The sequence below is a fragment of the Colletes latitarsis genome, chromosome 10 (genome assembly GCF_051014445.1).
Source record: "Colletes latitarsis isolate SP2378_abdomen chromosome 10, iyColLati1, whole genome shotgun sequence".
In the NCBI taxonomy this organism is placed as follows: Eukaryota; Metazoa; Arthropoda; class Insecta; order Hymenoptera; family Colletidae; genus Colletes; species Colletes latitarsis.
The window spans coordinates 27,710,209-27,736,074 of NC_135143.1; the positions used below are offsets into that span (position 1 = coordinate 27,710,209).

Genomic DNA, 25,866 nt, shown 5'->3' on the forward strand with positions numbered 1-25,866 from the left:
TCGATTACTGACTTCTCCCTTCGATTTCCAATTCGTTCGTCTCTTCCTCGGCTCGATGGGCCCCAAGTGTGCTTCCCAGCTTGTCGACTTCGTGCTGGTAGCCGTCGTTTTGCAACGTGTCGATTCGTATCGTGACGTTCCTCCATTCGGCCGTCGTGTTCGATTTGAACAGACAACCGTACGTGCTGGCGTCTTCGGGTTCGATATACTTGAATCTCAGGGACTGCTTCATCAGCCGTATTCTGGGCGACGACGGTTGGAACGTTTCGTCATCCTTGTACCAGGTCGTTTCTCCGTTGGAGCTCGATGAGCATCGTAAAATGAGCTTCTCGCCGACCGACACCACCACCGCCTCAGGATGATTTAGATCTGTAACCAAAATGCATCTTTCGATCTTTACAAACTATCACAAGAACAATCTTAGACTGCCAAAGCAATCCATAAAAAAAATATACAGGGTGTTCCGCCATCCCTCAGAAAAATTTTAATGTGGGATTCTAGAGGCCAAAATAAGGCGAAAATCAAGAATACCAATTTGTCGATGGAGGCTCCGTTAAAAAGTTATTAACAATTAAATTCAAAAATTTCAAATCGTTTTGGAAAAATGATTTTTAGTTGAAGGGATCAATTACAATCATTTCTGGTGAATAGACATACCCCCAAAATCTTACGCATTTTCGAGAAAAAAATTCGAGTAGGTAGACAAATTTTTCAACAAAATTGAAAAGTTACAAATCGTCCTAAGAAAATTATTTTTAGTTGAAGGGGTCAATTACAATCATTTTTGGTGATTGGACATACCTCCGAAATCCTACGCATTTTCGAGAAAAAAATTGTTTACCGAAAATCTAATGTGAGGCCAGAAATGCAACCCCGAAATTTCATGCGAATCTTTAAAATCTCATAACTACTGAACGTATTGGAGGATTTTCATGTTTAAAAAAGCAAACTACGCGTATTTTAATGTAGAATATGTAGAAATTGCAAAAATATTCGAAAAGTTGCTCCTTAACCCCGTAAAGTGGGAAAACCCCCATGAAAAATGGTCCAATTTTCAAACGACCATAACTCCTACAATAGTTAATGGATTTCATTGAAATTTAGCCTCGAAGTAAAGCTTACGAATACCTACAAAAAAGTAATAGACAACATTTCCGTACAGCGTCAAACAAATTGATTAAAAATGAAAAACAAATTCTTATGAAAAATCGACAGGGGGTAGGTGCCTAAATTTTTCGCCGAAACAAAAAATTTTAAATCGTTCTGGAAAAATTATTTTCGGTTGTGGGGGTCAATTACAATAATTTTTGGTCATTAGACATATCCTCGAAATCCTATCCTCCTTCGAGAAAAAAATTCAGAAAGGTGTGAAATTTTTCGACGAAATTAAAATATATCAAATCGTTCTGAAAAAAATATTGTTAGCTGCGGGGGCCAGTTACAATCATTTTTGGTCATTAGACATACCCCCGAATTCCTACGCATTTTCGAGAAAAAAAATCCTTACCGAAAATCTAATGAGGTGCTTTTTTCGACGAAATTAAAATATTTAAAATCGTTCTGAAAAAAATATTGTTAGCTGTGGGGGGCAGTTACAATCATTTTTGGTCATTAGACATACCCCCGAATTCCTACGCATTTTCGAGAAAAAAAATCCTTACCGAAAATCTAATGAGGTGCTTTTTTCGACGAAATTAAAATATTTAAAATCGTTCTGAAAAAAATATTGTTAGCTGTGGGGACCAGTTATAATCATTTTTGGTCATTAGACATACCCCCGAATTCCTACGCATTTTCGAGAAAAAAAATCCTTACCGAAAATCTAATGAGGTGCTTTTTTCGACGAAATTAAAATATTTGAAATCGTTCTGAAAAAAATATTGTTAGCTGTGGGGGTCAGTTACAATCATTTTTGGTCATTAGACATACCCCCGAATTCCTACGCATTTTCGAGAAAAAAAATCCTTACCGAAAATCTAATGAGGTGCTTTTTTCGACGAAATTAAAATATTTCAAATCGTTCTGAAAAAAATATTGTTAGCTGTGGGGGCCAGTTACAATCATTTTTGGTGAATAGACATACCCCTGAATTCCTACGCATTTTCGAGAAAAAAAATCCTTACCGAAAATCTAACGAGGTGCTTTTTTCGACGAAATTAAAATATTTCAAATCGTTCTGAAAAAAATACTGTTACCTGTGGGGGTCAATTACAATCATTTTTGGTGAATAGATATACCCCCGAAATCTTGCGCATTTTCGAGAAAAAAATTCAGTAAGGGTGGAACTTTAAACGTTAATAACTTTTTAATGAAGCCTTAATCAACAAATTAGTATTCTTGATTTTCGTCATATTTTGTCCTCTAGAATCTCCCATTAAAATTTTTTCCAGGGCTGGCCGAACACCCTGTATATTTAATTTGATTAATTTGTCATCGAGTCTTATAAATTAAAATTGACCCAGTTTTACATTTACGAGATATTCGTAAAACAAATTTAAACTAAATTAAATAGTATACGTTTGAAAAATTATTTCTACAAAACGAATTTGTTAAGATTCGTAAGGCTTCTAGACGAGAAGTTCTCGTAAAGTATTTTACGCTGCAAAGATTGAATACCTTCGTGGATAATTCGAAATAGAATTTCTCCGCGGCTTTAATGGATTTCACGTTACACAGAATTGCTTCTCCGAATTTTTATCCGCCAGCGACGCAGTACAATAATTTATTACGCGTTTCCCGAGCACGGGCTTTACGAAGATAAATTGAACTAGCTGTACCTTGGCAAGTGTTTGCACCTTCTAATTCGATTCTTCCGCGAATCGCACTTAGGATACCGCTCGCAAGATTGCGCAAAGAAACGCGTGCCACGATTTAGTTTTTCGCGACTCGGATTTCGAGCAAGATTAATAATAAAATCGATTTCGTTCGCTGTCGTTGACCAGATAATTCGAAAGAATAATCAAAATCTGTGTGTTTGTGATTCCTCCGTGCACGGTTCAAAGCTCGTCGTCGAAAGAGTTAAATTTACACATTAAGCGAATCCCCGCGATAATTTTATCCTCGTTTCGAGGAAAGCCTCGAGCACCGACAGCAATCGCTTCCATTTTATCAAAACACACTGGTGCTTGGATCGAACGATCCCGATACTGCGACTCGACCTTGAAGATCAAGGCGGTAGTCGATCCAGAGAAACGAAAACACGACGCTTGGCTCCGTTCGCCGGCGTGTCGTCGGTTCTTCCTTTCGGGAAAATGGCTCTCGTTCGACCAAGGAAACTCGTTTTCCGTCCATTCATGAAAGTCTGTTTCGGAGGTGTCGTTTGGACGACGGCCAAAAACGCATCGCGACACTGTCCCTTTTGACGTTCCATCTGGAATCATCTTGGTCGATTCGGTTCTTCCCCGTCCCCAGAATGCGCCCGAACTAAATTTAGAGGCCCGTCGAGGGTGTCTTCTCTCGTCTGCTTATGGCTCGCCCCGTCATTACGCTTCGAAAGCCTCTACCTTTCACAATCTCCTGATATTACACGGATATCCGATATTATCGAAAACCTACGATCCACAGACTCCATTAGAAAAATTAATGGGGTCACGTGGCTGCACGGGGGAATCTTTGAATAATAAAACATTTTCGTTAGGAGGCCTGGGTTATAATTTTTCTCCGTAGAATTCAGGTATTGTCAGTCACAATCGCACATTTAACTGCGTTCTTTAAGATCCACGATCTGTAGATTTAGGTCAATATTTTTTATACAGAGTGATCGGTCAACCCTGGGAAAAATTTTAATGGAGGATTCTAGAGGCCAAAATAAGACGAAAATCAAGAATACCAATTTGTTGATAAAAGCTTCGTTCAAAAGTTATTTACAAAATTATTAATAAAATTTGTTCGCCTACACGAATTTTTTTCTCGAAACTGAGTAGGATTTCGGGGTGGGTCCATTCACCAAAAATACTTGTAATTGACCCCTGTAACTACATATAATTTTTTCAATATAATTTGAAATTTTTTAATTTCGTTGAAAAATTTCACACCTTCTCGAATTTTTTTCTCGAAAGTGAATAGGATTTTGGAGGTATGTGTATTCACCAAAAATGATTGTAACTGACCCCCACAGCTAACAATATTTTTTTCAGAACGATTTAAAATATTTTTTTTCCGTCGAAAAATTTCACACTTTCTCGAATTTTTTTCTCCAAAGTGGGTAGGAATTTGAGGGTATAGCTATTCACCAAAAATGATTGTAATTGACCCCGGCAACCGAAAATAATTTTTCCAGAACGATTTGAAATTTTTTAATTTAATTATTAATAACTTTTTAACGAAGCCTCCATCAACAAATTGGTATTCTTGATTTTCGTCTCATTTTGGCCTCTAGAATAGTATATCTCAAACCAAGTAATAGTTTCAAAATTAAGTGGTTGTAAATTAGGCATAAGTATTGAAATGTAAAAGGAAATTTGATGTTACGCGTGAATATATCTGAATCTGAAAAGATGCACCAGGACTCTTAAAAATACAAATATCTTGAGAATTTAAATAACAAAAAAACAAATTCCAACGAGATGATAAACCGTCTGAATCGTCACGGAGTCTAGAATTCGCAGTTTTCTGTAACTATTGCAGCAAGTATACCAAGCGTGCCATCCAATCGGAGCGAATTCCACGTCGCCCACAATTTCCTGGTCTCGGTGATTCCCCGGCGAAATCCTCGCGAAGACCGCGAGCTTTAATTCCATCTTGGTCTCCCTCGGTATTTTGCTCTCTTTTCCCCCGTCTTTAAACATCCTCAAGTTCGCGTGCACAAATGTCCGATTGTCCCGAGAGCTCTCTCGACGGAAGTCGATCGAGTTTATTGTCTCTTGCCGCGAGTTCCGTTCTCGCTTCTCTTTTTTCGGGGCTAGCCTCGCCACGTGGCTCCGCGATCCCCCCGACACTTTTCGATCGAGAGTCACGCCAACACGGTTAAACAAATAAACCAACGAACAAAGTTCATCCCTTATTCGGTATTCGAAATTTGTAGAGATAAATTCGTCGTCGAACGACGATACTCCAAGTATCGAAGCTTCAAGTTCGATTTCTGAGTATGACATCACGTGGGCCATCTGCCATGATCCAGCTGCCCGGGAATACCGAAATAATAATCAAGATATATTCGGAGGTATCGCGTGGCAATCTATATTTTTACAACGAAAATATCAACTATCATTTCTTCGTTGAATTCGCACGGTGATAACGCTAAAATTATAGAATTTATTTACTTATTTACTCGCCCTGTACATTCTTTCGATGGAAATCAAAATGGCTGCAGCTCCTATTGGTGGAGTGTTAGGAGACCAGTCCGAGCTTCGACAGATCTCGTGTGCATCGCGTAAATAGCTAGAATACTATCCTAAAACGCGTTCCGTTCCCCTATGCGTGTAGACGCTTTGATCGCGACTACAAAGAGAAAATAGGAGGGAAAGTCGACCCACCACAGAATGGCACGGTAAAAAGAAAGATGCACGTCCCGACCGAGACACGAGTAAATAAACGTGGAAGCTCGGTCGCGTTGTCAAACGAGGGAGATTCATGTACCCGCCATTAGCTAATGGCTAATGCTCCCCGAACGAAACGACCGTGCATTCTCACGTCCTCTTTTGCGCTATTTGGTTTTAGACCGTACGACGCTTCCTGTATTATCATGCAATTAATTTTAAACAGTTATTACTTCGACCAGGAAGTCCAAGCGGATTAAAATAGGCTGGCAATAATAAAAACAGATCTTTTCTAGCCCTTTTTGAAACGAGACCATCTTTAAGACGCAATTTTTGCCACGTGGACCACGTGATGTTTACAAGGAATGGAAAGACGGAATTTTTACATATTCTGCGACAAAATACGCGTTGTTTGCATTTTGAAACATTAAAATCCTCCAGTTTGTTCAGGAGACGCGACTTTTTAAACATACGCATGAATGATGTTTTTTTTTCTCGAAAATGCGTAGCATTTTGGTGATATGTCTGTTGACCAAAAATGATTGTAATTAACCCCTGCAACTAAAAATAATTTTTCTAGAATGATTAGAAATTTTTCCTTTTTGCCGAAAAATTTAGGCACCTTCCTGAATTTTTTTCTCGAAAGTGCGTAGGATTTCGAAGGTATATCTATTGACCAAAAATGATTGTAATTAACCCCTGCAACTAAAAATAATTTTTCTAGAATGATTAGAAATTTTTCCTTTTTGCCGAAAAATTTAGGCACCTTCCTGAATTTTTTTCTCGAAAGTGCGTAGGATTTCGAAGGTATATCTATTGACCAAAAATGATTGTAATTAACCCCTGCAACTAAAAATAATTTTTCTAGAATGATTTGAAATTTTTTAATTTTGCCGAGAAATTTGACTACCTTTCTGAATTTTTTTCTCGAAAATGCGTAGCATTTCGGGGATATGTCTATTCACCAAAAATGATTGCAACTGACCCCCACAGCTAACAATATTTTTTTCAGAACGATTTTAAATATTTTAGTTTCGCCGAGAAATTTGCCCACATTCCTGAATTTTTTTCTCGAAAATGCGTAGGATTTCGGGGATATGTCTATTCACCAAAAATGATTGTAACTGATCCCTGTAGTCAAATATAATTTTTTCAAAACGATTTGAAATTTTTTTTTTTCGCCGAGAAATTTGCCCACCATTATGAATTTTTTTCTGAAAAATGCATAGGATTTCGTGGGTATGTCTATTGATCAAAAATGATTGTAATTAACACCTGCAACTAAAAATAATTTTTCTAGAATGATTAGAAATTTTTCCTTTTTGCCGAAAAATTTAGGCACCTTCCTGAATTTTTTTCTCGAAAGTGCGTAGGATTTCGAAGGTATATCTATTGACCAAAAATGATTGTAATTAACCCCTGGAACTAAAAATAATTTTTCTAGAATGATTTGAAATTTTTTAATTTTGCCGAGAAATTTGCCTACCTTCCTGAATTTTTTTCTCGAAAATGCGTAGGATTTCGGGGGTATATCTATTCACTAAAAAGGATTGTAATTGACCTCTGCAGTCAAATATAATTTTTTCAAAACGATTTGAAATTTTTTTTTTTCGCCGAGAAATTTGCCCACCATTGTGAATTTTTTTCTCAAAAATGCGTAGGATTTCGTGGGTATGTCTATTGACCAAAAATGATTGTAATAAACCCCTGCAACTAAAACTAATTTTTCTAGAATGATTAGAAATTTTTTAATTTTCTCAAGAAATTTGGTATTCATAATTGCGTGAAATTCTCCATCCACAATTATCTGAGAATGTATCTTTACGTTTTCTACATTTGGTCCCTCTTCTGGAAGATATATTCTTAGTCTCGAACACACTCCAGCCAGCAATCTCTGTTACAGAGAGAACAGTGTGCATATCGCCTAGTTGTAAAACACGTTATGTGGCATGGTCGGAAAAGAAATTGACGAGGCTTAAGTTCTCCGCTATTATTAATGATTTACGTACAACGCGGTATTAAAGAAAAAAATAATAAAAGGTAGAATAAAAATCCTCCCAGTCCAATTAATTCCCATTGCGAGGTAGGCGTATCGTAGCGGGACAGTTACCGTAGTAATTTACGAGCTGCAGTTTTCACCATATTTAGCAGAAGCATTACGCGGCCATAATGCACGATGAATTGTTCGATATAATTATCTAACCCGCGGGTGAGAATGCCGGTCGATAACATTGTGGCGCGTCGGAACGATCGCACGGGGCATTAATTCCGTCCAATAAATCTCTCGATCGTCTGAAAAACCGTTTCGGGACCGTGTTTATCGGGAACAGCACGCGCCGATCGTAAATTAATTTCAAAGTTTTCGCACGGCTACCCGGGGTACGCTTACGCGAGGCGGTCGTGACCGGTTCTCAAAATATTTTTCGACGCCAGAGACCGCGTCCAATTTAGAACGGAGTTATCTTGGAAAATTCGCGTAGAAGGAACGGTACTCCCAAGTACCACGGAAACCGTGAATTTCACTAATAAACCAACGCGGGATCAAAACGGAAACGGTCGCGATCGTATCAATTTGTAACCGTTTACATATTCATGCGTTATTATCTGTACGCCATAAAGCGATACTAGTTTTCGATGTGAAATATCGCCGATTTATTTATTCCGTTTATTTCATTTCTTCTACGTATTTGTAATATTTAACGACCGTAGAAACGCGCAGATTAGACCGAACGGAGTCCATCAACCGAGGAAAGTGATAGGAGAGATATGACCGGGTAACGTAATCGGTGGCATAAATTTGCGCGAATGTATGAACCGCGACGATAGACTCGCACATTATCTGATCGAAAGTGGCAGTTTTTTAAATGTTCTCTGATAGGAAAGTGCCGGGACACTCTGTTAGAGCTGTCCGGACGCGCGAAAATCCGCGACGGGACAAATTGGCTCGAATCGGGCGTGAAATGGAAATGGAAAACAAATTATATATTTAGATCGGGCCTTGGCCATTTTGTACGCCTTCCTCGAGTTTAGGGGACGAGGATTTCTTTCGCGTGTTTGATTAGGATAAATAGAGAAACAAAAGTTGAATCGTGGAAGCGAAAACCGGAGAACTGCAGGTGCAGAAGCACGTAAGATGGATTACCTCGGTAGAACCGTGGCGCGGAACGTGCCAAAAATATTCCTACGCGCCGGCCATTCGTAATCGTTCTCAACAATCGTGGTACACGTGTCGGCCACCACTGTCTAACTATGTAGTTGCACAGATCTCCATTATTTATTGCTCGTGTCCGTGTACTTCGCGTGGAAGCTTGTACGAACGAGTGTACGAATCTGGTCGGCGGGGACCGAGCTACAAATCTGAAAGTTGGTTTCTAATATCTGCCATCGTCGCGAAACGCGACGGATAAAAAGAGACTCGAACGCTCCACGGAGCTTAGCCATCGATTTATAGTGGAAAGTTCAAACGGAAACTTGGTCAAATCGGTATGCAGAATTGTGCAACTGGTTGCACGGATCCCCGCTATTTATCACGAACGTCGAGATCGCCTTCGAACCGAGCATCGTCGCTTTGCGAAGCTAGAAACCTGGAAGCTGGTTTCAAGAATCATCCAACGACAAAAAGGACTAGAATGCAAAACTGTTTTAAACGCAGTCCTGAACAGTTTAGCGGGGCTCATTACTCACGTCCTTGCGCCACCCAGAAACCTTGTTATAACGAGCGTACAAATATGGGTGGCTCGAATCGAAGCCAGAAACCTGGAAGTTGGCTGGCGTCGTTACGAAACCCGGCGAACAAAAAGAATTTCGAGCGCGTTGCGGGGATTCGGAATGGAAAACTGGTCGAAATGCTACGCAGATCGGCGCTAAGCGTAAAAGAAACAATCAAAATCGATACAGTTTACGCTGAACCTACGATTCCCAGGCACTCTACGCTATCTTTAGAAACGGCGTAGCATTTCGTTCCGCTCTTTTCGACCCGGTGTACACCGGAGGGAGCTGTTTTAATGGAGTTAGAACAACTCGGAACGTATTCTCGGCCCACTTTGTAGAACCGAAGACAATAATCGAGTGTTCGGTGGATTAATAAAGTCGGAGCTGCGTCCAATTCGGCGAGTTTGCGCCATTAAGCTTCCCATTAATCACGAAACACGGGAAACGGTGCGAAACGGCGTCGTCCTTTTTGCGCCGCTGACGTTTCCCTCCGAGTAATGAGAACCGATGGCCGGAGCGATCGTTCGCGTCGAACGACGAATCCATTTTCGTCGACGCGCCGTGACGAACCGTTTTAATCCGCTGGCCTAGCCAGGTCTAGCCAAGCTGGCGTTAATCTCTTCAAATACACCGTGAACCGACGCGGGAACCGTAACCTGTGTTTACCAGAAACGCATCTATTTCTGAAACGAGATTCCTCCTTTCCTATCGGCTGCCTCCTTCCTGGCGATCTGCTTCACGGTTCCTCAAGTTTACAATGCGAGTTTACGACGTAACTTGGCTGAAATTCTAATCTTCGCTATTTCTATCCAAATATCTTTCAAACGTTCTTTTGTTACGTATTTTTTAATCAAACGTTGGGGAGATTCAACGCGAAAAATTATTACCATCGTTACGAAAACGAAAAGGAAATGTACGCCATAAAGTAGCAAGACTTATTACTTGGCTACCTTATCGCGAAAAATCCGTTTTACTTTCGAGTTACATAAAAATGTTGCACTTTCATGTCTTCTTCAACTTTTAGTTTTAATTTTATTAGAAATTACGAATGGGTTGTTTTGACTGGTTCGATAGTTTTACCGTCGAATAAGAATTTTTCCCCATTTCTGCTTGCAAGTAGCATTCATTCGCCTTTATAAACAGCCCTCCAAAAATATTCCCAACATCAACAAGCTCCAAGAACGAATTGCTTCCTCGACTACGTAGCCTCGACTCGGTTTTCCTCTTTCTTTGCCAAAGTGTTAATTGGTCGCGCAAATAATTTACCCGAATGACGATTTTCTCGCTCGTTTGGGAACCGAACGCTTCCGGAATCGACGAGGATTGCAAAGAAACAAACGCGCGAGTAAACGTTGCAAGTTCTCGGTTCGTTAGGCTATTCATGACGGAACGAACCAGGTTGTGTCGAAGATGGTTGACTCTGGAAATAGCCACCAGTCGAGATTATAACGAGCCTATCGGAGAGGTACTTAGAGGACAGCCCGGTGATTTATGTCCTTTTAATTGCGTACCCCTTTAGCACCTAGCCAGAAGGTAGCCTTTTATCTTTGGCTCCTGATTCTTCGACGAGTCTGACTCTGCCTGAGTTAATACTTGCGCGAGTTGCCTAACTTGAAATCGTGTCCATTCGTTGCTATCAAATTGTTGAATTTGCTGTTGGAACGAATACTATTCTACAGTTTGAAAATTTCGTGCATTCAGTTTGAGTCTTGGACCAGTGCAACAATTAAAAGTAATAAAAAGCAAATTCAAATTCTGAATACGCGTCCTCGAACTCGAGAAACCTGAAACAGTATCAGTACCAACAAGAGATTTTAATTACAAAAGAGAGAAAGTAAATCAGTTCAATTACAGCGGATAAAAACGTTCCTTCTTCGATTCTTCGAACGTGTTTCTCACAGAATATACCGCCCTAACGTAATTAGCCATCGACTGGAGGCTTTAATCTTGCTGGGTATTTCTGATCATGGTATTTATCATCGGGTAACGAGGCTAGGATTTTTAAAGAATATTCCCGGAGATTCATCAGAAACGTATCTCGCCAAGCACCTTCGTTTCCCTTCGAGTCATAGAATCCGCCTGAACACCTTGTGCACGAGCCAATGGACGCAAACGGGTTAAAAGAGGGAAAGAAACGCTCGAAAGTTACGAGGAAAAAATGACCTGCAGTGAGAAGTCATCGCTTGTGCAGAAGTCGCGCGTTGAAGTCTCCGAAATACACAGCACGCGTTGCATCGATCTACATACTACGAACAGATGCTTCTGCCACGATATATTTCCAATGCGTAGCTCTCGTTTAAACAAATCCAGTTTAGCATATTTAATAAATTTCAACGGAAATATTAGTTATTAACATCTGTTTAAAATATACGAAATCATTTCTCGACAGTTTGCTTTCAGACAAATTCACAGTTGCCGACTTTGTACAGCGTATAGTATTTAGATTAATTCGTCTTCGTTTCACGCTATTTTTCACCTCGACTTCGGAGACAAAGGGGAACAACGGAATTCGACGGGGCCCGCGTGGTTTCGTATTACGCCGATCCCACGCGGTTAGATCTTGATTTTTGACTCTTAATCCGACGATCCGATCCAGAGATCTCGCGTTCGGCTAGCCAGTGTACCGGACTTGAATGCAGGGTATTAATTCTACAAAGTGGAAACTCGATACCACGAAACCCTTTCGCGGCTGTGTTCTCTCCATCGAGCGACAAGGGAATCACTCGTCGCTTATCGTTCTGACGAAATAATTTCCTACGCTTCGATACGACGCGTTCGAGTCCAGGATCGAGGATTACTCGAGCCACCGGCTGGATTACAAAGCCCCGTATCGGGTCTACAAAGCGGGAACACGATATTAAAAGCGGTTTTGTCTTTCTTAGCGGATCGAGATCGGTAACTTAACTCTCTGACGAAATAATTGTCCACGTATTCAGTACTAATCCTAACTTCCGGCTTAATTACGAATGGCGTATCGATTTTGCAATCCGGAAATTATAGTTCTCTTTTTAATATTACCCTGCTACAATTTAAAGTCTATGTCTGGCAGAGGCCAAGGAAATTAGCCATCTCTTTTTCTGCGTTTCGACGGGATGATCCGCGACAGACTCTTCGAATTTAAGTGGATTAAGAAATTCTAATGCCTGCATTAATACGACAACGCGAAAGCTCGACTTTACAATCTTCGCTTTGTCGCGGTTCGCGGATCAAGATCGGTTGCTTATCCCATCGATAAAATTATTGTCCGCACTTCGACGCGTCGAATGATATATTATGTTCAACAGGCGAGTTGGATTAAGAGCGATTACTCGAGCAACGTTCTTATTTAAATAATCCTGGAACTCGATAGACGTTGAGTCACGCGTGACGCGTTTAAGAACAATGAACGTTCGATAACGTTCGATGAGAGTGAGATATCGAGTGGTTTGAGGAAACAAAAGCGTCGAAAGTGCACGGGTGTCCCGTTATGGTTGGCCCTTTTATCGCGTGGTTTTGGATTAGGTGGCTTGGCGAACGTTCCCAGGGCGGCTGGATGCATCTATTAGCAGCCAGAGATAGAGACGCGTCTTCGTGTGTCCCGTTTCTCGGACGTTCTAATTAAGATTCCAGTCGAAGGGTTCGTTGTTTGATATAAAACAACTGCAACGCGGGGTAGAAAAGAAGAAGGCCGAAGGGATACGCGAGGACTGACAGATAGAAACGTTCAGCGATTTGACGGCGGGAGATTCAACTCAGGTACAAAACGACCCACGCGCTACCGCCTGCATAATTATACCTTAAAAAGGATGATCCCTTTGGGGAGATTAAGGGACAGTGCTTAAGACCGGCTGCTATCTTAATGAGCGTATGGAGCCACGGTTCGCCTGGCTGCCTCCGCTCGATGCCAGACAATCGTAATTAAGCTTCAACAGCTTTCCACGAGGTCAACTGTGCGTGTTACTTATTCCTGGAAGCTGAGATACGACTCTAATAAAGTCCGCGATATCGAAGATGAACTCGATGGAACAAAACTGATGTCTACTTTGGTCCGCAAGCACGACTATGACCATAAGATGAGATAGGTTGGCTAATTCTATCCTTATAGAGTCGCACAAATCTTTCACAAGTGCAGTGTTTTAGTCAAAATAATAAAATTTCTCTTCTGAAATGCGAAATAAATTCACAATTAAGAGATACGTGAAACTTTGATGATGGGAGGGTTTGTTTAGCTTTGCATTTCATAATTTAACAACTGGAGAATAATGGCGCGAGTAGCTAGAGTCGAAGAGAGGAAAGACAGAGAATAATGATGGTCAGATTCGCGATATCGGTGTATCGACGCCCTTATTAACATATATATCCAGTCTACTACCGTCGTTGTATCATGATTGTTTCATCAATCCATTAACGACGTTTATAAATTGCAACGAATAATAATTATCGAGCAATAGATGTCGTTACAAAGATACAGGTTACATCGATCTATCGAGGTCGTGCTGTTTTAATTATTCCATCGATCGATCGACATCGAATATTGCAATTATATTGATGCACCGGCATCGTTAAAATGTAATTATTGTATCGTTGCATTAATATCGTTCGGTTCGAATAGCAGCATTGATGCATCGATGGTATTATTTGCGATAATCACGTCGATATACCGGGTGTTCGGCCACCGATGGGAAAACTTTTAATAGAGGATTCTAGAGGCCAAAATAAGACGAAAATCAAGAATTCTAATTTGTTGATGGAGGCTTCATTAAAAAGTTATTAAAGCTTAAAGTTCCGATCGTACTGAATTTTTTTCTAGAAAGTGGGTAGGATTTCGGGGTTATGTCTATTCACCAAAAATGATTGTAATTGACCCCCACAACCGAAAATAATTTTTCCAGAACGATTTGAAATTTTTTTTTTTCGTCGAAAAATTTAGGCACCTAGATTTTCAGTAATGAATTTTTTTCTCGAAAGTGCGTAGGATTTCGGGTGTATGTGTAATGACCAAAAATGATTGTAATTAACCCCTGTAACTAAATATAATTTTTCCAGGACGATTTGAAATTTTTTTTTTCGCCGAAAAATTTAGGCACCTGTCGATTTTTCTTAAATATTCGTTTTTAGTTGTTAATAATTTTGTTTGACTCTTTACAGAAAAATTGTTTAATACTTTTTTGTAGGTGCCCATGGGCTCTGTTTCAGAAAAAAATTTCAATGAGATACCTTTACTATTGTAAGAGTTATCGCCGTTTAGAAATTAGACTACTTTTATGGGGTTTTTCACATTTTACGGGCTCAATGAGCAACTTTTCCAATATTTTTAGAATTTCTACATATTCTCTATTAAAATACGCATTGATTGCTTTTTTAAACATTAAAATCCTTCAATCTGTTCAGAAATGACGACGTTTTAAAGATATGCATGAAATTTCAGGGAAGCATTTCTGGCTTCATATTAGATTTTCGGTAAGGAATTTTTTTCTCGAAAATGCATAGGATTACGGGGGTATGTCTATTGACCAAAAATGATTGCAATTGACCCCCGCAACCGAAAATAATTTTTCCAGAATGATTTTAACTTTTTCATTTTCACCGAAAAATTTAGGCACCTATTCGAATTTTTTTCTCGAAAGTGCGTAAGATTTCGAGGGTATGTCTAATGACCAAAAATTATTGTAATTGACCCCCGCAACCAAAAATAATTTTTCTAGAATGATTTGAAAAATTTTTTTTCCGTCGAAAAATTTAGGTATCTATTCGAATTTTTTTCTCGTAACTGCGTAAGATTTCGTGGGTATGTCTATTCACCAAAAATGATTGCAATTGACCCCCGCAACCGAAAATAATTTTTCCAGAATGATTTGAACTTTTTCATTTTCACCGAAAAATTTAGGCACCTATTCGAATTTTTTTCTCGAAAGTGCGTAAGATTTCGAGGGTATGTCTAATGACCAAAAATGATTATAATTGACCCCCGCAACCAAAAATAATTTTTCTAGAATGATTTGAAAAATTTTTTTTTCGTCGAAAAATTTAGGTATCTATTCGAATTTTTTTCTCGTAACTGCGTAAGATTTCGTGGGTATGTCTATTCACCAAAAATGATTGCAATTGACCCCCGCAACCGAAAATAATTTTTCCAGAATGATTTGAACTTTTTCATTTTCACCGAAAAATTTAGGCACCTATTCGAATTTTTTTCTCGAAAGTGCGTAAGATTTCGAGGGTATGTCTAATGACCAAAAATTATTGCAATTGACCCCTGGAACTGAAAATAATTTTTCCAGAACGATTAAAAATTTTTGAATTTAATTGTTAAAAACTTTTTAAAATATTTCCCATGGGTGACCGAACACCCTGTATTGTATCGATATATCGATGTCGTTATATCGCAAAGTTTACATCGATGTATTAATATCGTTATGTCGTGGTGTGTTATAACGACATCGATGTATCGCGATTGATTATTTACATCGTTGTTTGTTAAAATAGTTTACGGAAACGGTGAAAGGGAGGTTGGCTCGTAGAGACGTTGGAAAATCGGTGGAAAATTGTTGAAATCGCGATGGACGATGGTCGAATTTACTTTACGGCAAATAAATTTATTGATAACAGGCCGAAATGCCAGCGTTGCGACGATATATGTGTATTATTATGATTGAGCTCAATTGTCCAATTGCCAGGTCATTGAATGCCATATGTACAGCCGGGCTCGCCCGTTATTAGCAAACCGTCGATGATATTCTCAACCTCGGCGACCGCGTTTCCACGCCGCGGTCCCCGTGGCCGCGATCACACGCTCAAATGAGAGCCTCTGCCAATCTTTTGTCTATTAAATGTATTCAACAGGGTAATAGCGGCTGATATTACCAATTGGACAATGAAAGAGATGGCAGCGGAGCGCGATTTGCCCAGGGGGGAACGCGTATTCGCCGTAGCACCAAGATTTCGTCAGGAGCCGATGATCTTGCGATCGAACACGCGCGAATTATTACGAAAATAATCGTCGAACCCCGAATCATATCGATTTCAACGAAACTTCTCCTACAATCGATTGATAATCGATATTTTTTAAGTTCTAAAATTTTCCCGCTTGAACGCTTTGAAAAGATCTTCAAGTATAGAACTAAAATTCTCAAATTTTGAGTAAGATGCATGAATTTTAACGAGGTTACGAAAATGAAAACTAGAACAAGTTTTAGCGAATATAGTTTACGGATTGTCTAAAGTCAAAATTGTGGCAGTTTACGTGTCAATGAATAGAAATTGATCGAAGGATGGGAAGAATGGGAGGTTCGAAGATTGTCTGGAGGATTAAGTGCTGCAGAGGATTTGCACGGTTAGCTGATAGTCGTAGGAAACACGTGGAGTACGTGATTTATGCGATTTAGGGATTATAAGACGCTCAGGTAGTTTATATGGCGGCCCGTTTCGAGCACAATGGCTGGTTTCTGCTGTTTGTACACTTTGGCTACAGCAGACGCACGTGTGCAATTGCCGGAAATTCCAAACGGAACGCCGCGCAGGCATCCAGCGAAATACCGTTTAGAGAAAGCGTTTAATACAAGGCCCGAATCTGTTCGCCAGATGTTAGCCCAACGTTTTCCATCGGTTCGTCTCGTAAAATTCGACTTTGACCGTCTTCCTGGAAAACCCGTATTTCCATTGTCCGTGGAAACCTTAATGGAATTGGTAATGGCGGTGGAAGCTGACGCAACGCGTTTTCCTTGTCCTTCGACAGCTTCTCGATGGAATCGTTAGCCTCCCGATCGATTTTAATATCGTATCTTTCCTTAAGAATTTTTATGCATGCTTTAACACAAAGGTGAAATCAACGAACCAATCGATAAATATTTCGATTAATTTCACCGAAAATCGATATCTGAATTGTTTTAAATAATATTCCAAAAAAGGTGGCACTGAACAGTTGATAAAAGACAACGTAAGACGCAGACAAATTAATTGCATTTCACAAGATAAGCAATTTAGTTCCTAATTGCGAAGTAAACAATTCTGCGTAAAACGAATTCATTTTGTGATTTCGCATCGATCAAGATATGGTTTCGATGTTTCAGAGGAAAAGCGAGAGATTAGATAGTCGGATGTTGAATTTTAACGAGGGATTTCGAATTTTGATTCAAGACCCATCGATCGACAATAAATCGAATTTCTTGCTATGACTAACGACCTACGTTGAGACAGGAAACGATGTTGAAATGATAATCAAATAATTTTTATACATTTGTGTTTTTACGTTTCGAAGTATTTCCTATAGAGGAGCACGATTTTTCTCTGGAGGCAACATTTCATAAATGGAATTTCTCATCGGGACTCCCCAAAAGGCATCTCTTTTATTTCTGTCTGGCTTCTATCCTTCGGCTTTGTACGAGTTTTAAAAATACTCGATTCGCTCACGAATCGTCTGTCTAACGATTAAAGGCGCGACGGACACTTCTGAGCATCGAGAAATCTTCTCGGTCCATCGATGCTCGTGGATCCCAAACAGCGATCATTGATGAAATGGGAGCTTTATACATAGATCGTTGTTTCAACCCCCAAATACAGAGTGTTTGGCCATCCCTGGGAAAAATTTTAATGAAGGATTCTAGAGACCAAAATAAGACGAAAATCAAGAATATCAATTTGTCGATAAAGGCTTCGCTAAAAAGTTATTAACATTTAAAGTTCCGCCCATACTGAATTTTTTTCTCGAAAATGCGCAGGATTTCGGGGGTATGTCTAATGACCAAAAATGATTGTAACTGGCCCCCAGAGCTAACAATATTTTTTTCAGAACGATTTGGAATTTTTCAATTTTGTCGAAAAATTCCACACCTTATCGAATTTTTTTCTAGAAAGTGGCTAGGATTTCGAGGGTATGTCTAATGACCAAAAATGATTATAACTGGCCCCCACAGCTAACAATATTTTTTTCAGAACGATTTGAAATTTTTCAATTTTGTCGAAAAATTCCACACCTTATCGAATTTTTTTCTAGAAAGTGGCTAAGATTTCGGGGGTATGTTTAATGACCAAAAATGATTGTAACTGGCCCCCAGAGCTAACAATATTTTTTTCAGAACGATTTGGAATTTTTCAATTTTGTCGAAAAATTTCACACCTTCTCGAATTTTTTTCTCGAAAGTGGGTAGGATTTCGAGGGTATGTTTAATGACCAAAAATGATTATAACTGGCCCCCACAGCTAACAATATTTTTTTCAGAGCGATTTAAAATATTTTAATTTCGCCGAAAAATTTCACACCTTCCCGAATTTTTTTCTCGAAAGTGGGTAGGATTTCGAGGGTATGTCTATTCACCAAAAATGATTGTAATTGACCCTCACAGCTAACAATGTTTTTTTCAGAACGATTTGAAATATTTTAATTTTGTCGAAAAATTTCACACCTTTTCGAATTTTTTTCTCGAAAGTGGGTAGGATTTCGAGGGTATGTCTAATGACCAAAAATGATTGTAACTGACCCTCACAGCTAACAATATTTTTTCCAAAACGATTTGAAATTTTTTAATTTTGTCGAAAAATTCCTTACCTTCTCGAATTTTTTTCTAAAAAGTGGGTAGGATTTCGAGGGTATGTCTAATGACCAAAAATGATTGTAATTGACCCTCACAGCTAACAATATTTTTTTCAGAACGATTTGAAATATTTTAATTTCGTCGAAAAATTTCACACCTTCTCGAATTTTTTTCTCGAAAGTGGGTAGGATTTCGAGGGTATGTCTAATGACCAAAAATGATTGTAACTGACCCTCACAGCTAACAATATTTTTTCCAAAACGATTTGAAATTTTTTAATTTTGTCGAAAACTTCCACACCTTGAATTTTTTTCTAGAAAGTTGGTAGGATTTCGAGGGTATGTCTAATGACCAAAAATTATTGTAATTGACCCCCGGAACAAAAAATAATTTTTCCAGAACGATTTGAAATTTTTAAATTTAATTGTTACTAACTCCTTAACGAAGCCTTCATCAATAAATTAATATTCTTGATTTTCCTCTTATTTTGGCCTCTAGAATCCCCCATTAAAATTTTTCCCAGTATAATAATTCGCATCTTAAAGTCTTATATTTTTGCATTTCAAGTGCATTCTGTAGTTTCTTGAGAATTAAAATTTCCCATGAATGCATAAACATCCGCAGTCTATTAATCATTAATCGTAAATAATTGAATATAATAATAGAGAGAGGCAATAATTTGAAGGATTAAATGTTATTGCGAGAGTTGAAATAATCTTCTCATTAGAGACAGAAAGTCCTCGGAGTTTCAGAAAGACTGAAAGGAGAAGGAAACCGCAGGGGTTGGCAATTATCCTCGAGCGTTTCTTTTAACGACACGTTTCTGTCCGGCTCGTTTCTCCGTCGACAGACTTTCCGATTGTTGGAACGCGGTGAAAGACAACGAGAACTCGTTTCGCATAAGTGTCCTCGCTGCTACGTGGCGGAATTTCGAGAAATTTACGCCTTAAAATGCCAACGATCGGACCCCCAGAACAACCCCCACTCCTCCAGTTTCTTTACTCACCTACGAATCTTGGCTTTTTTCCAATCACGTAATTTACAGCTAGAGCCAACGTCGAAACGTCGATTAGGCGCCCAAGGGGACACTCGAGAATTTTACTCCCCCTGAGAAAACAGGTTTCTATTTTTCTCAAACTCCATTCAATCATTTTCATCTACGACTAAACTTGCAGTTGTTTAATTTGGAACAAAGTTTTGATCAGGTTTATTTATGCATTTATGAGAAATTGAAATTTTCAGAAAACTATAGAATCCACTTTGCAAAGATATAAGATTTATTGTATTTAGGGGTTGAGATACCGTCTACGAAGTTCCCATTTAATTAATTCTATTAATGAAATTACGAATTTGCATCTGTTCCAGCGTTCCTGTTCAGTTCAACGTATAAAAAATGGCGTCAAGAGGAGAAAACACTCGCTCAACTACGGAAGTTTCTTTTTCACGTGCGAGTTCATCGTGTCGGTGAGTGAGGATCGAAATTAAAAATACTCCCGCGAAGTATAACGACAGGATTCCTCGCGATCGAGTCATTGTTTATCACTCTCGAATCTTCCCAAGCTTTTCCCGCCCTTGGGGCCATATTTTTTTCCACGTTCCATCCATTCCGCGCTCGTAACTTTCGCTTTCGCGCGATATGCCTCTGCTTTTTTGCCCACGAAAATATCCCTCGCGAATCTATGCTCGGACCACGTGCGAAATCCAACGTCTATCTCCGTCTCCGTCGTTTCCCTTCCGTTTCCTTGAACTTCGCGCGCCATTTACTCGCTCGCGAACGACGAGAATCTCGAAAAATTTAGTACCGGGAGAACGGACGAGGAAGACACCGCCGAAAGTTCGGTTAAAAAAAGGTTCGTCGAGTTCGTTGCTTCGTTACTTTTTGTCTTTTCACTTTTTCTCGCCGGGAGAAATCACGACGATCTGTTCCGACGATTCTAATTCTGCCGCCATTTTGCTCCTGGGTTCCTGTCGCCCGAGAAACTCGTCGTTTACTTGGAACAACGATTACAAGTTCTTCGTTTTAACAGAATCAACTCTAGTTTATATTTATGACGGTAATTCTAATTTTTAAATGGTTTTAAATCCAACAATTAATGTTGGAATTTATTAGGATAATATAATATTGTGTATATTTGGTACCTGTTATTTATTTGGAAGAACGATTACAAGTTCTAACAAATTCTAACAGAATCAAGTTCAGTTTATATTTATCACGGTAATTCTAATTTTTAAATGTTTTTAAATCCAACAATCAATGTTGGAATTTATTAGAATAATCTAATGCTTTGTTTACCTTTCAGCTTTTGCGTTATTCATTAAGGGAAAGTATTTTTCCACGATTTATAAATATAAATGGGTCCTCCTGACGAGGACTTGTATAACGAAATTGTACATTTTTTTTTAAATATTATTCTGGTATTAATTTTACACGATAGTTTTGAAATAGCATTTGAACGCTAAAAACTAGATTTTGCTTCTTACCTAGTCGAACCAGCTGCCCTTGGATAGATCGATCGATCTCCAGGATAAGGAGTATCCCAACGATGAGACATTTTGCGATCGCCATCCCGACTTCTTCGACGACAGGTACCGGGTTAGCTAGTAGCGCGGCATGAGTGACATTCTGAAACAGAAGCCAAGAACGGTTTGTTTATTCAATGGCTGTCGCGTGAAAAGGGACCGTTGAGCTGGTTAAAAAGGACCCGGTAAATATTAACTCCCGCACCTTTCAACGGCTGAAACCCATCTCGTATCAAACTCGAATAATTTCTGTTTGCTTTGGAACAAACTAATTGCAAAAATGTAAATTGCATTTCTATCGACACCGATTTTGCTACGCCATATTGGTCTTTACTAGCTCCGTTTACCTCGAGTTTATCGAAAATGGAGACTCTGCAGTGCAATGTATATTATAAACTGCACTGATTGAAAAGAACTTGGTAAATATTAACAAATTAACTTGAAAAGAATATAATTTCGATCGACAGCGATTTTGCTACGCCATATTGGTCTTTACTAGCTCCGTTCATCTCGAGTTTATCGAAAATGGAGACTCTACAGTGCAATGTATATTATAAACTGCACTGATTGAAAAGGACTCAGTAAATATTAACAAATTAACTTGAAAAGAATATAATTTCGATCGACAGCGATTTTGCTACGCCATATTGGTCTTTACTAGCTTCGTTCATCTCGAGTTTATCGAAAATGGAGACTCTGCAGTGCACTTATACAGGGTGTTCGACCACCCCTGGGAAAAATTTTAATGGCGGATTCTAGAGGCCAAAATAAGATGAAAATCAAGAATACTTATTTGTCGATAAAGGCCTCGTTAAAAAGTTATTAATGTTTAAAGTTCCGCCTGTACTGAATTTTTTTCTCGAAAATGAGCAAGATTTCGGGGTTATGTCTATTCACCAAAAATGATTGTAATTGACCCCCACAGCCAACAATATTTTTTTCAGAACGATTTGAAATATTTTAATTTCGTCGAAAAATTTAGGTACTTAATTAATAGATTTTCGTTAAGGAATTTTTTTCTCGAAAGTGCGTAGGATTTCGGGGTAGGTCCATTCATAAAAAATGCTTGTAATTGCCCCCTGTAACTACATATAATTTTTTCAATATGATTTGAAATTTTTTAATTTCGTTTAAAAATTCCATTATCTACTCGAATTTTTTTCTCGAAAGTGGGTAAGATTTCAAGGGTTTGTGTATTCACCAAAAATGATTGTAATTGACCCCCGCAACCGAAAATAATTTTTCCAGAACGATTCGAAATATTTGAATTTAATTGTTAGTAACTTTTTAACGAAGCCTCCATCAACAAATTGGTATTCTTGATTTTCGTCTTATTTTTGCCTCTAATAAATTGCACTGGTTGAAATGGACTCGGTAAATATTAACAAATTAATTAAAGAAAAATATAATTTCTATCGACACCCATTTTGCTACGCCATATTAGTTTTTACTAGCTTTATTCATCTCGAGTTTATCGTAAATGGAGACTCTGCAGTGCAATGTACATTATAAACTGCACTGGTTGAAAAAGACCCAGTAAATATTAACAAATAAATTAGAAAAAAATATAATTTCTATCGACACCCATTTTGCTACGCCATATTAGTTTTTACTAGCTTTATTCATCTCGAGTTTATCGTAAATGGAGACTCTGCGGTGCACCTGTATAGTATAAACTGCACTGGTTGAAAAAGACCCAGTAAATATTAACAAATAAATTAGAAAAAATTATAATTTCGATCGACACCCATTTTGCTACGCCATATTAGTTTTTACTAGCTTTATTCATCTCGAGTTTATCGTAAATGGAGACTCTGCGGTGCACCTGTATAGTATAAACTGCACTAGTTGAAAAAGCCCAGTAAATATTAACAAATAAATTAGAAAAAAATATAATTTCTATCGACACCCATTTTGCTACGCCATATTAGTTTTTACTAGCTTCGTTCATCTCGATTTTATCGCAAATGGAGACTCTGCAGTGCAATGTATATTATAAACTGCACTGGTTGAAAAAGACCCAGTAAATATTAACAAATAAATTAGAAAAAAATATAATTTCTATCGACACCCATTTTGCTACGCCATATTAGTTTTTACTAGCTTTATTCATCTCGAGTTTATCGTAAATGGAGACTCTGCAGTGCAATGTACATTATAAACTGCACTGGTTGAAAAAGACCCAGTAAATATTAACAAATAAATTAGAAAAAAATATAATTTCTATCGACAGTAATTTTGCTACGCCATATTAGTTTCGTTCAACCTGAGTTTATCAGGAATAGAGAGTTTGCAGCGCGTCTGTACAATGTTAAATGCAATCTGAATGCTCGGTAAGAGGATCCTGACGAGGATGGGCTCAAAGAGGACACGCGGGTTATGGTGCACCGTGATCTATGGGGGTCGAGTGAGTCGCGAGGATGCACCGGACGTGTTCTGGTGCACGGATTCGGGTCTGGTACGGGACCAAGTGCCGGCCATGTGTTTTCTAGGGCCGTCTATTATTCTTTATGGGGACCGAGGATCGTCGCTTTGCCCGGATAGTACACGGCATAAAATATTCTACGCCGTCCCGTGGCCCGATGGCTCGTTTTCGATCCGATTTATGACGATTCACGGACAGGGCGAAAAAAGAAACGACGGGAACCAGCGCGATTCTGATGTTACTTTATGGTAACCCTTGTAAACCGGTCCCGGTGGTTACTTTTAAACGCCTCTATTTATAAAGATCCACGCTGCTCGCTTGGGGTTTCGTCGATCGTCCCCGATATACATATTTCGCGACATTTAAATAGAACGCGCCGATTCTATTTTTCGTTTCTCCTAAAATATTCCTCTACTTTGAATTATGATTGGTTTCGAAGCTTATTAGACGATCTAAATAAATTTTGAACGTGAATTTTTTCGTGTAGAACGATCTATGCTGCGTCTGGGAACATTTAATCGACGAGTTACAATTCACCAGTGCTCGTTAGTACAACGTGTATGGCGACTGCAACGTATCGGTATTATCAACAGAGTAAACCAGTCTAGTTCATTTTTAGTTCGAAGGCTGATTGAAAATTATTGCGGGAGTCAAATTCGCCCGGTGGCGACGAAAATTGCGGCGTAATAATATCATCCTTGAAACGGCTCCATAAAGATTGCATTAACGACGCCGGAAACGCATAAAGCCAACATTTACTCGGCGCCGAGCACCGAAAAGAGATCTACTCGGGGGCACGGAGGATCGGTTACACCGTACGCCCGAAGCGTTTTCAATGGGCGTGTAAATTTCTGTCGCGCAAATTGTGGACGTTGAACTGCCTAAAAATGGTACACAGCGCGGAGAACTTTCATAGCAGAACCGTGAAACGTATATCAAAACCCGTATGTTCTATTGTTTCTCCAACGTCCCTTTCAGGTTTCGTAATTGTGATATATGAAATAGCGACGATAAATGCTTCTTTTATTAAATAATAAATAATTTCGTATCGTACCGTGGGTTAATTTTACCAGCTATATTTAGACGCATATACAGGGTGTTCGGTCATCCCTGGGAAAAATTTTAATTTTTCTAAATAAGTCGAAAATCAAGAATATCAATTTCTTTCTTGATTCGTTAAAAAATCATTAAAAAATTGAATTAAAAAATTTCAAATCGTTCCGGAAAAATTATTTTCGACTGCAGGGGTTAATTATAATAATTTTTGGTGAATAGACATACCCCCGAAATCTTACGCAGTTTCGAGAAAAAAATTCGAATAGGTGCTTAAATTTTTGGCAAAATTAAAAAATTTCAAATCGTTCTACAAAAATTATTTTCAGTTGCGGGAGTTAATTACAGTAATTTTTGGTCATTAGACATACCCTCGAAATTCTACTCACTTTCGAGAAAAAAATTCGAGTAGGCGAACAAATTTTATTAATAATTTTGTCAATAACTTTTGAACGAAGCTTTTATCAACAAATTAGTATTCTTGATTTTCGTGTTATTTTGGCCTCCAGAATCTCCCATTAAAATTTCTCCCAGTGTTGTCTGAACACCCTGTATATTTGTTTTTTATCGAACGATCGAAATCTATGAATAGATCGATGCGAGACGGCAAACTCTCCGGTTTATATATAGAAATAATAAATGGCTTGTTATGACTGCAACCAACGTTTCTGATTTTAATACGGCAGCCTCGTTTCTCATAATTTTCATTCCAGAATAAATATTTCGATAGCGAGGCAACCTTTCGTTCTCGGACCAGATCGTTAGCGTGCAAAACGAACGGTAACGCGAAAAGAGACAAAGTAAATAATAAGCGACACGGATAAAATGCTTCGTAACGTTATAATAATTTATGGAACAGGCCGCCTGAGTCATTGACGCTCGAGGCGTTTAAAAATCGAACGAAACTTCTCTCGAATCTCGATCTCGCCAACGTATTCAACAGCCAATTTATTTCGGGGGAAATTTTTCCTTCGAACGGTGAAATATTTACGCGGGTAAATATATCGACGAGATACGAAACGAAATTCCGCTCTTATCGAAGTTGAGTTCGATATTGGGGGGACTTTTACCCTTTCATACTCCCTATTTCCACTTATCGTAATTTTTTATTTATACGATTTTCATTATTTAATGGAATATCGTTCGATCGAAAGGGAAAATTAATCAGTAT

The 25,866-nt window shown here is 38.7% G+C and overlaps 1 protein-coding gene and 1 long non-coding RNA gene across 4 annotated transcripts in view; one reads left to right on the top strand and one right to left on the bottom strand.

Annotated features, from left to right (window-relative positions):
- LOC143346896 (uncharacterized) overlaps positions 1-20,149 on the top strand; it is a 33,094-nt gene extending 12,945 nt beyond the window's left edge. Inside the window, exon 3 of the long non-coding RNA XR_013080524.1 lies at positions 20,063-20,149. This is a non-coding gene — a long non-coding RNA (uncharacterized LOC143346896). The remainder of the gene's footprint in view (positions 1-20,062) is intronic.
- The window catches only part of LOC143346874 (fibroblast growth factor receptor homolog 1), a 110,013-nt gene that overhangs the window by 8,324 nt on the left and 75,823 nt on the right, over positions 1-25,866 (bottom strand). For 2 of the 3 annotated variants that reach the window (XM_076775465.1, XM_076775466.1), the window contains exons 2-3: positions 21,179-21,320; positions 13-369 (exon numbers count right to left, since the gene is read on the bottom strand). In XM_076775465.1, the coding sequence (XP_076631580.1) occupies positions 13-369; positions 21,179-21,263 (442 nt within the window). In that variant the 5' untranslated portion in view covers positions 21,264-21,320. Of the gene's footprint in view, positions 1-12; positions 370-2,616; positions 2,639-21,178; positions 21,321-25,866 lie in introns of those variants that run through there. The other variant, XM_076775467.1, reaches the window with a different exon arrangement.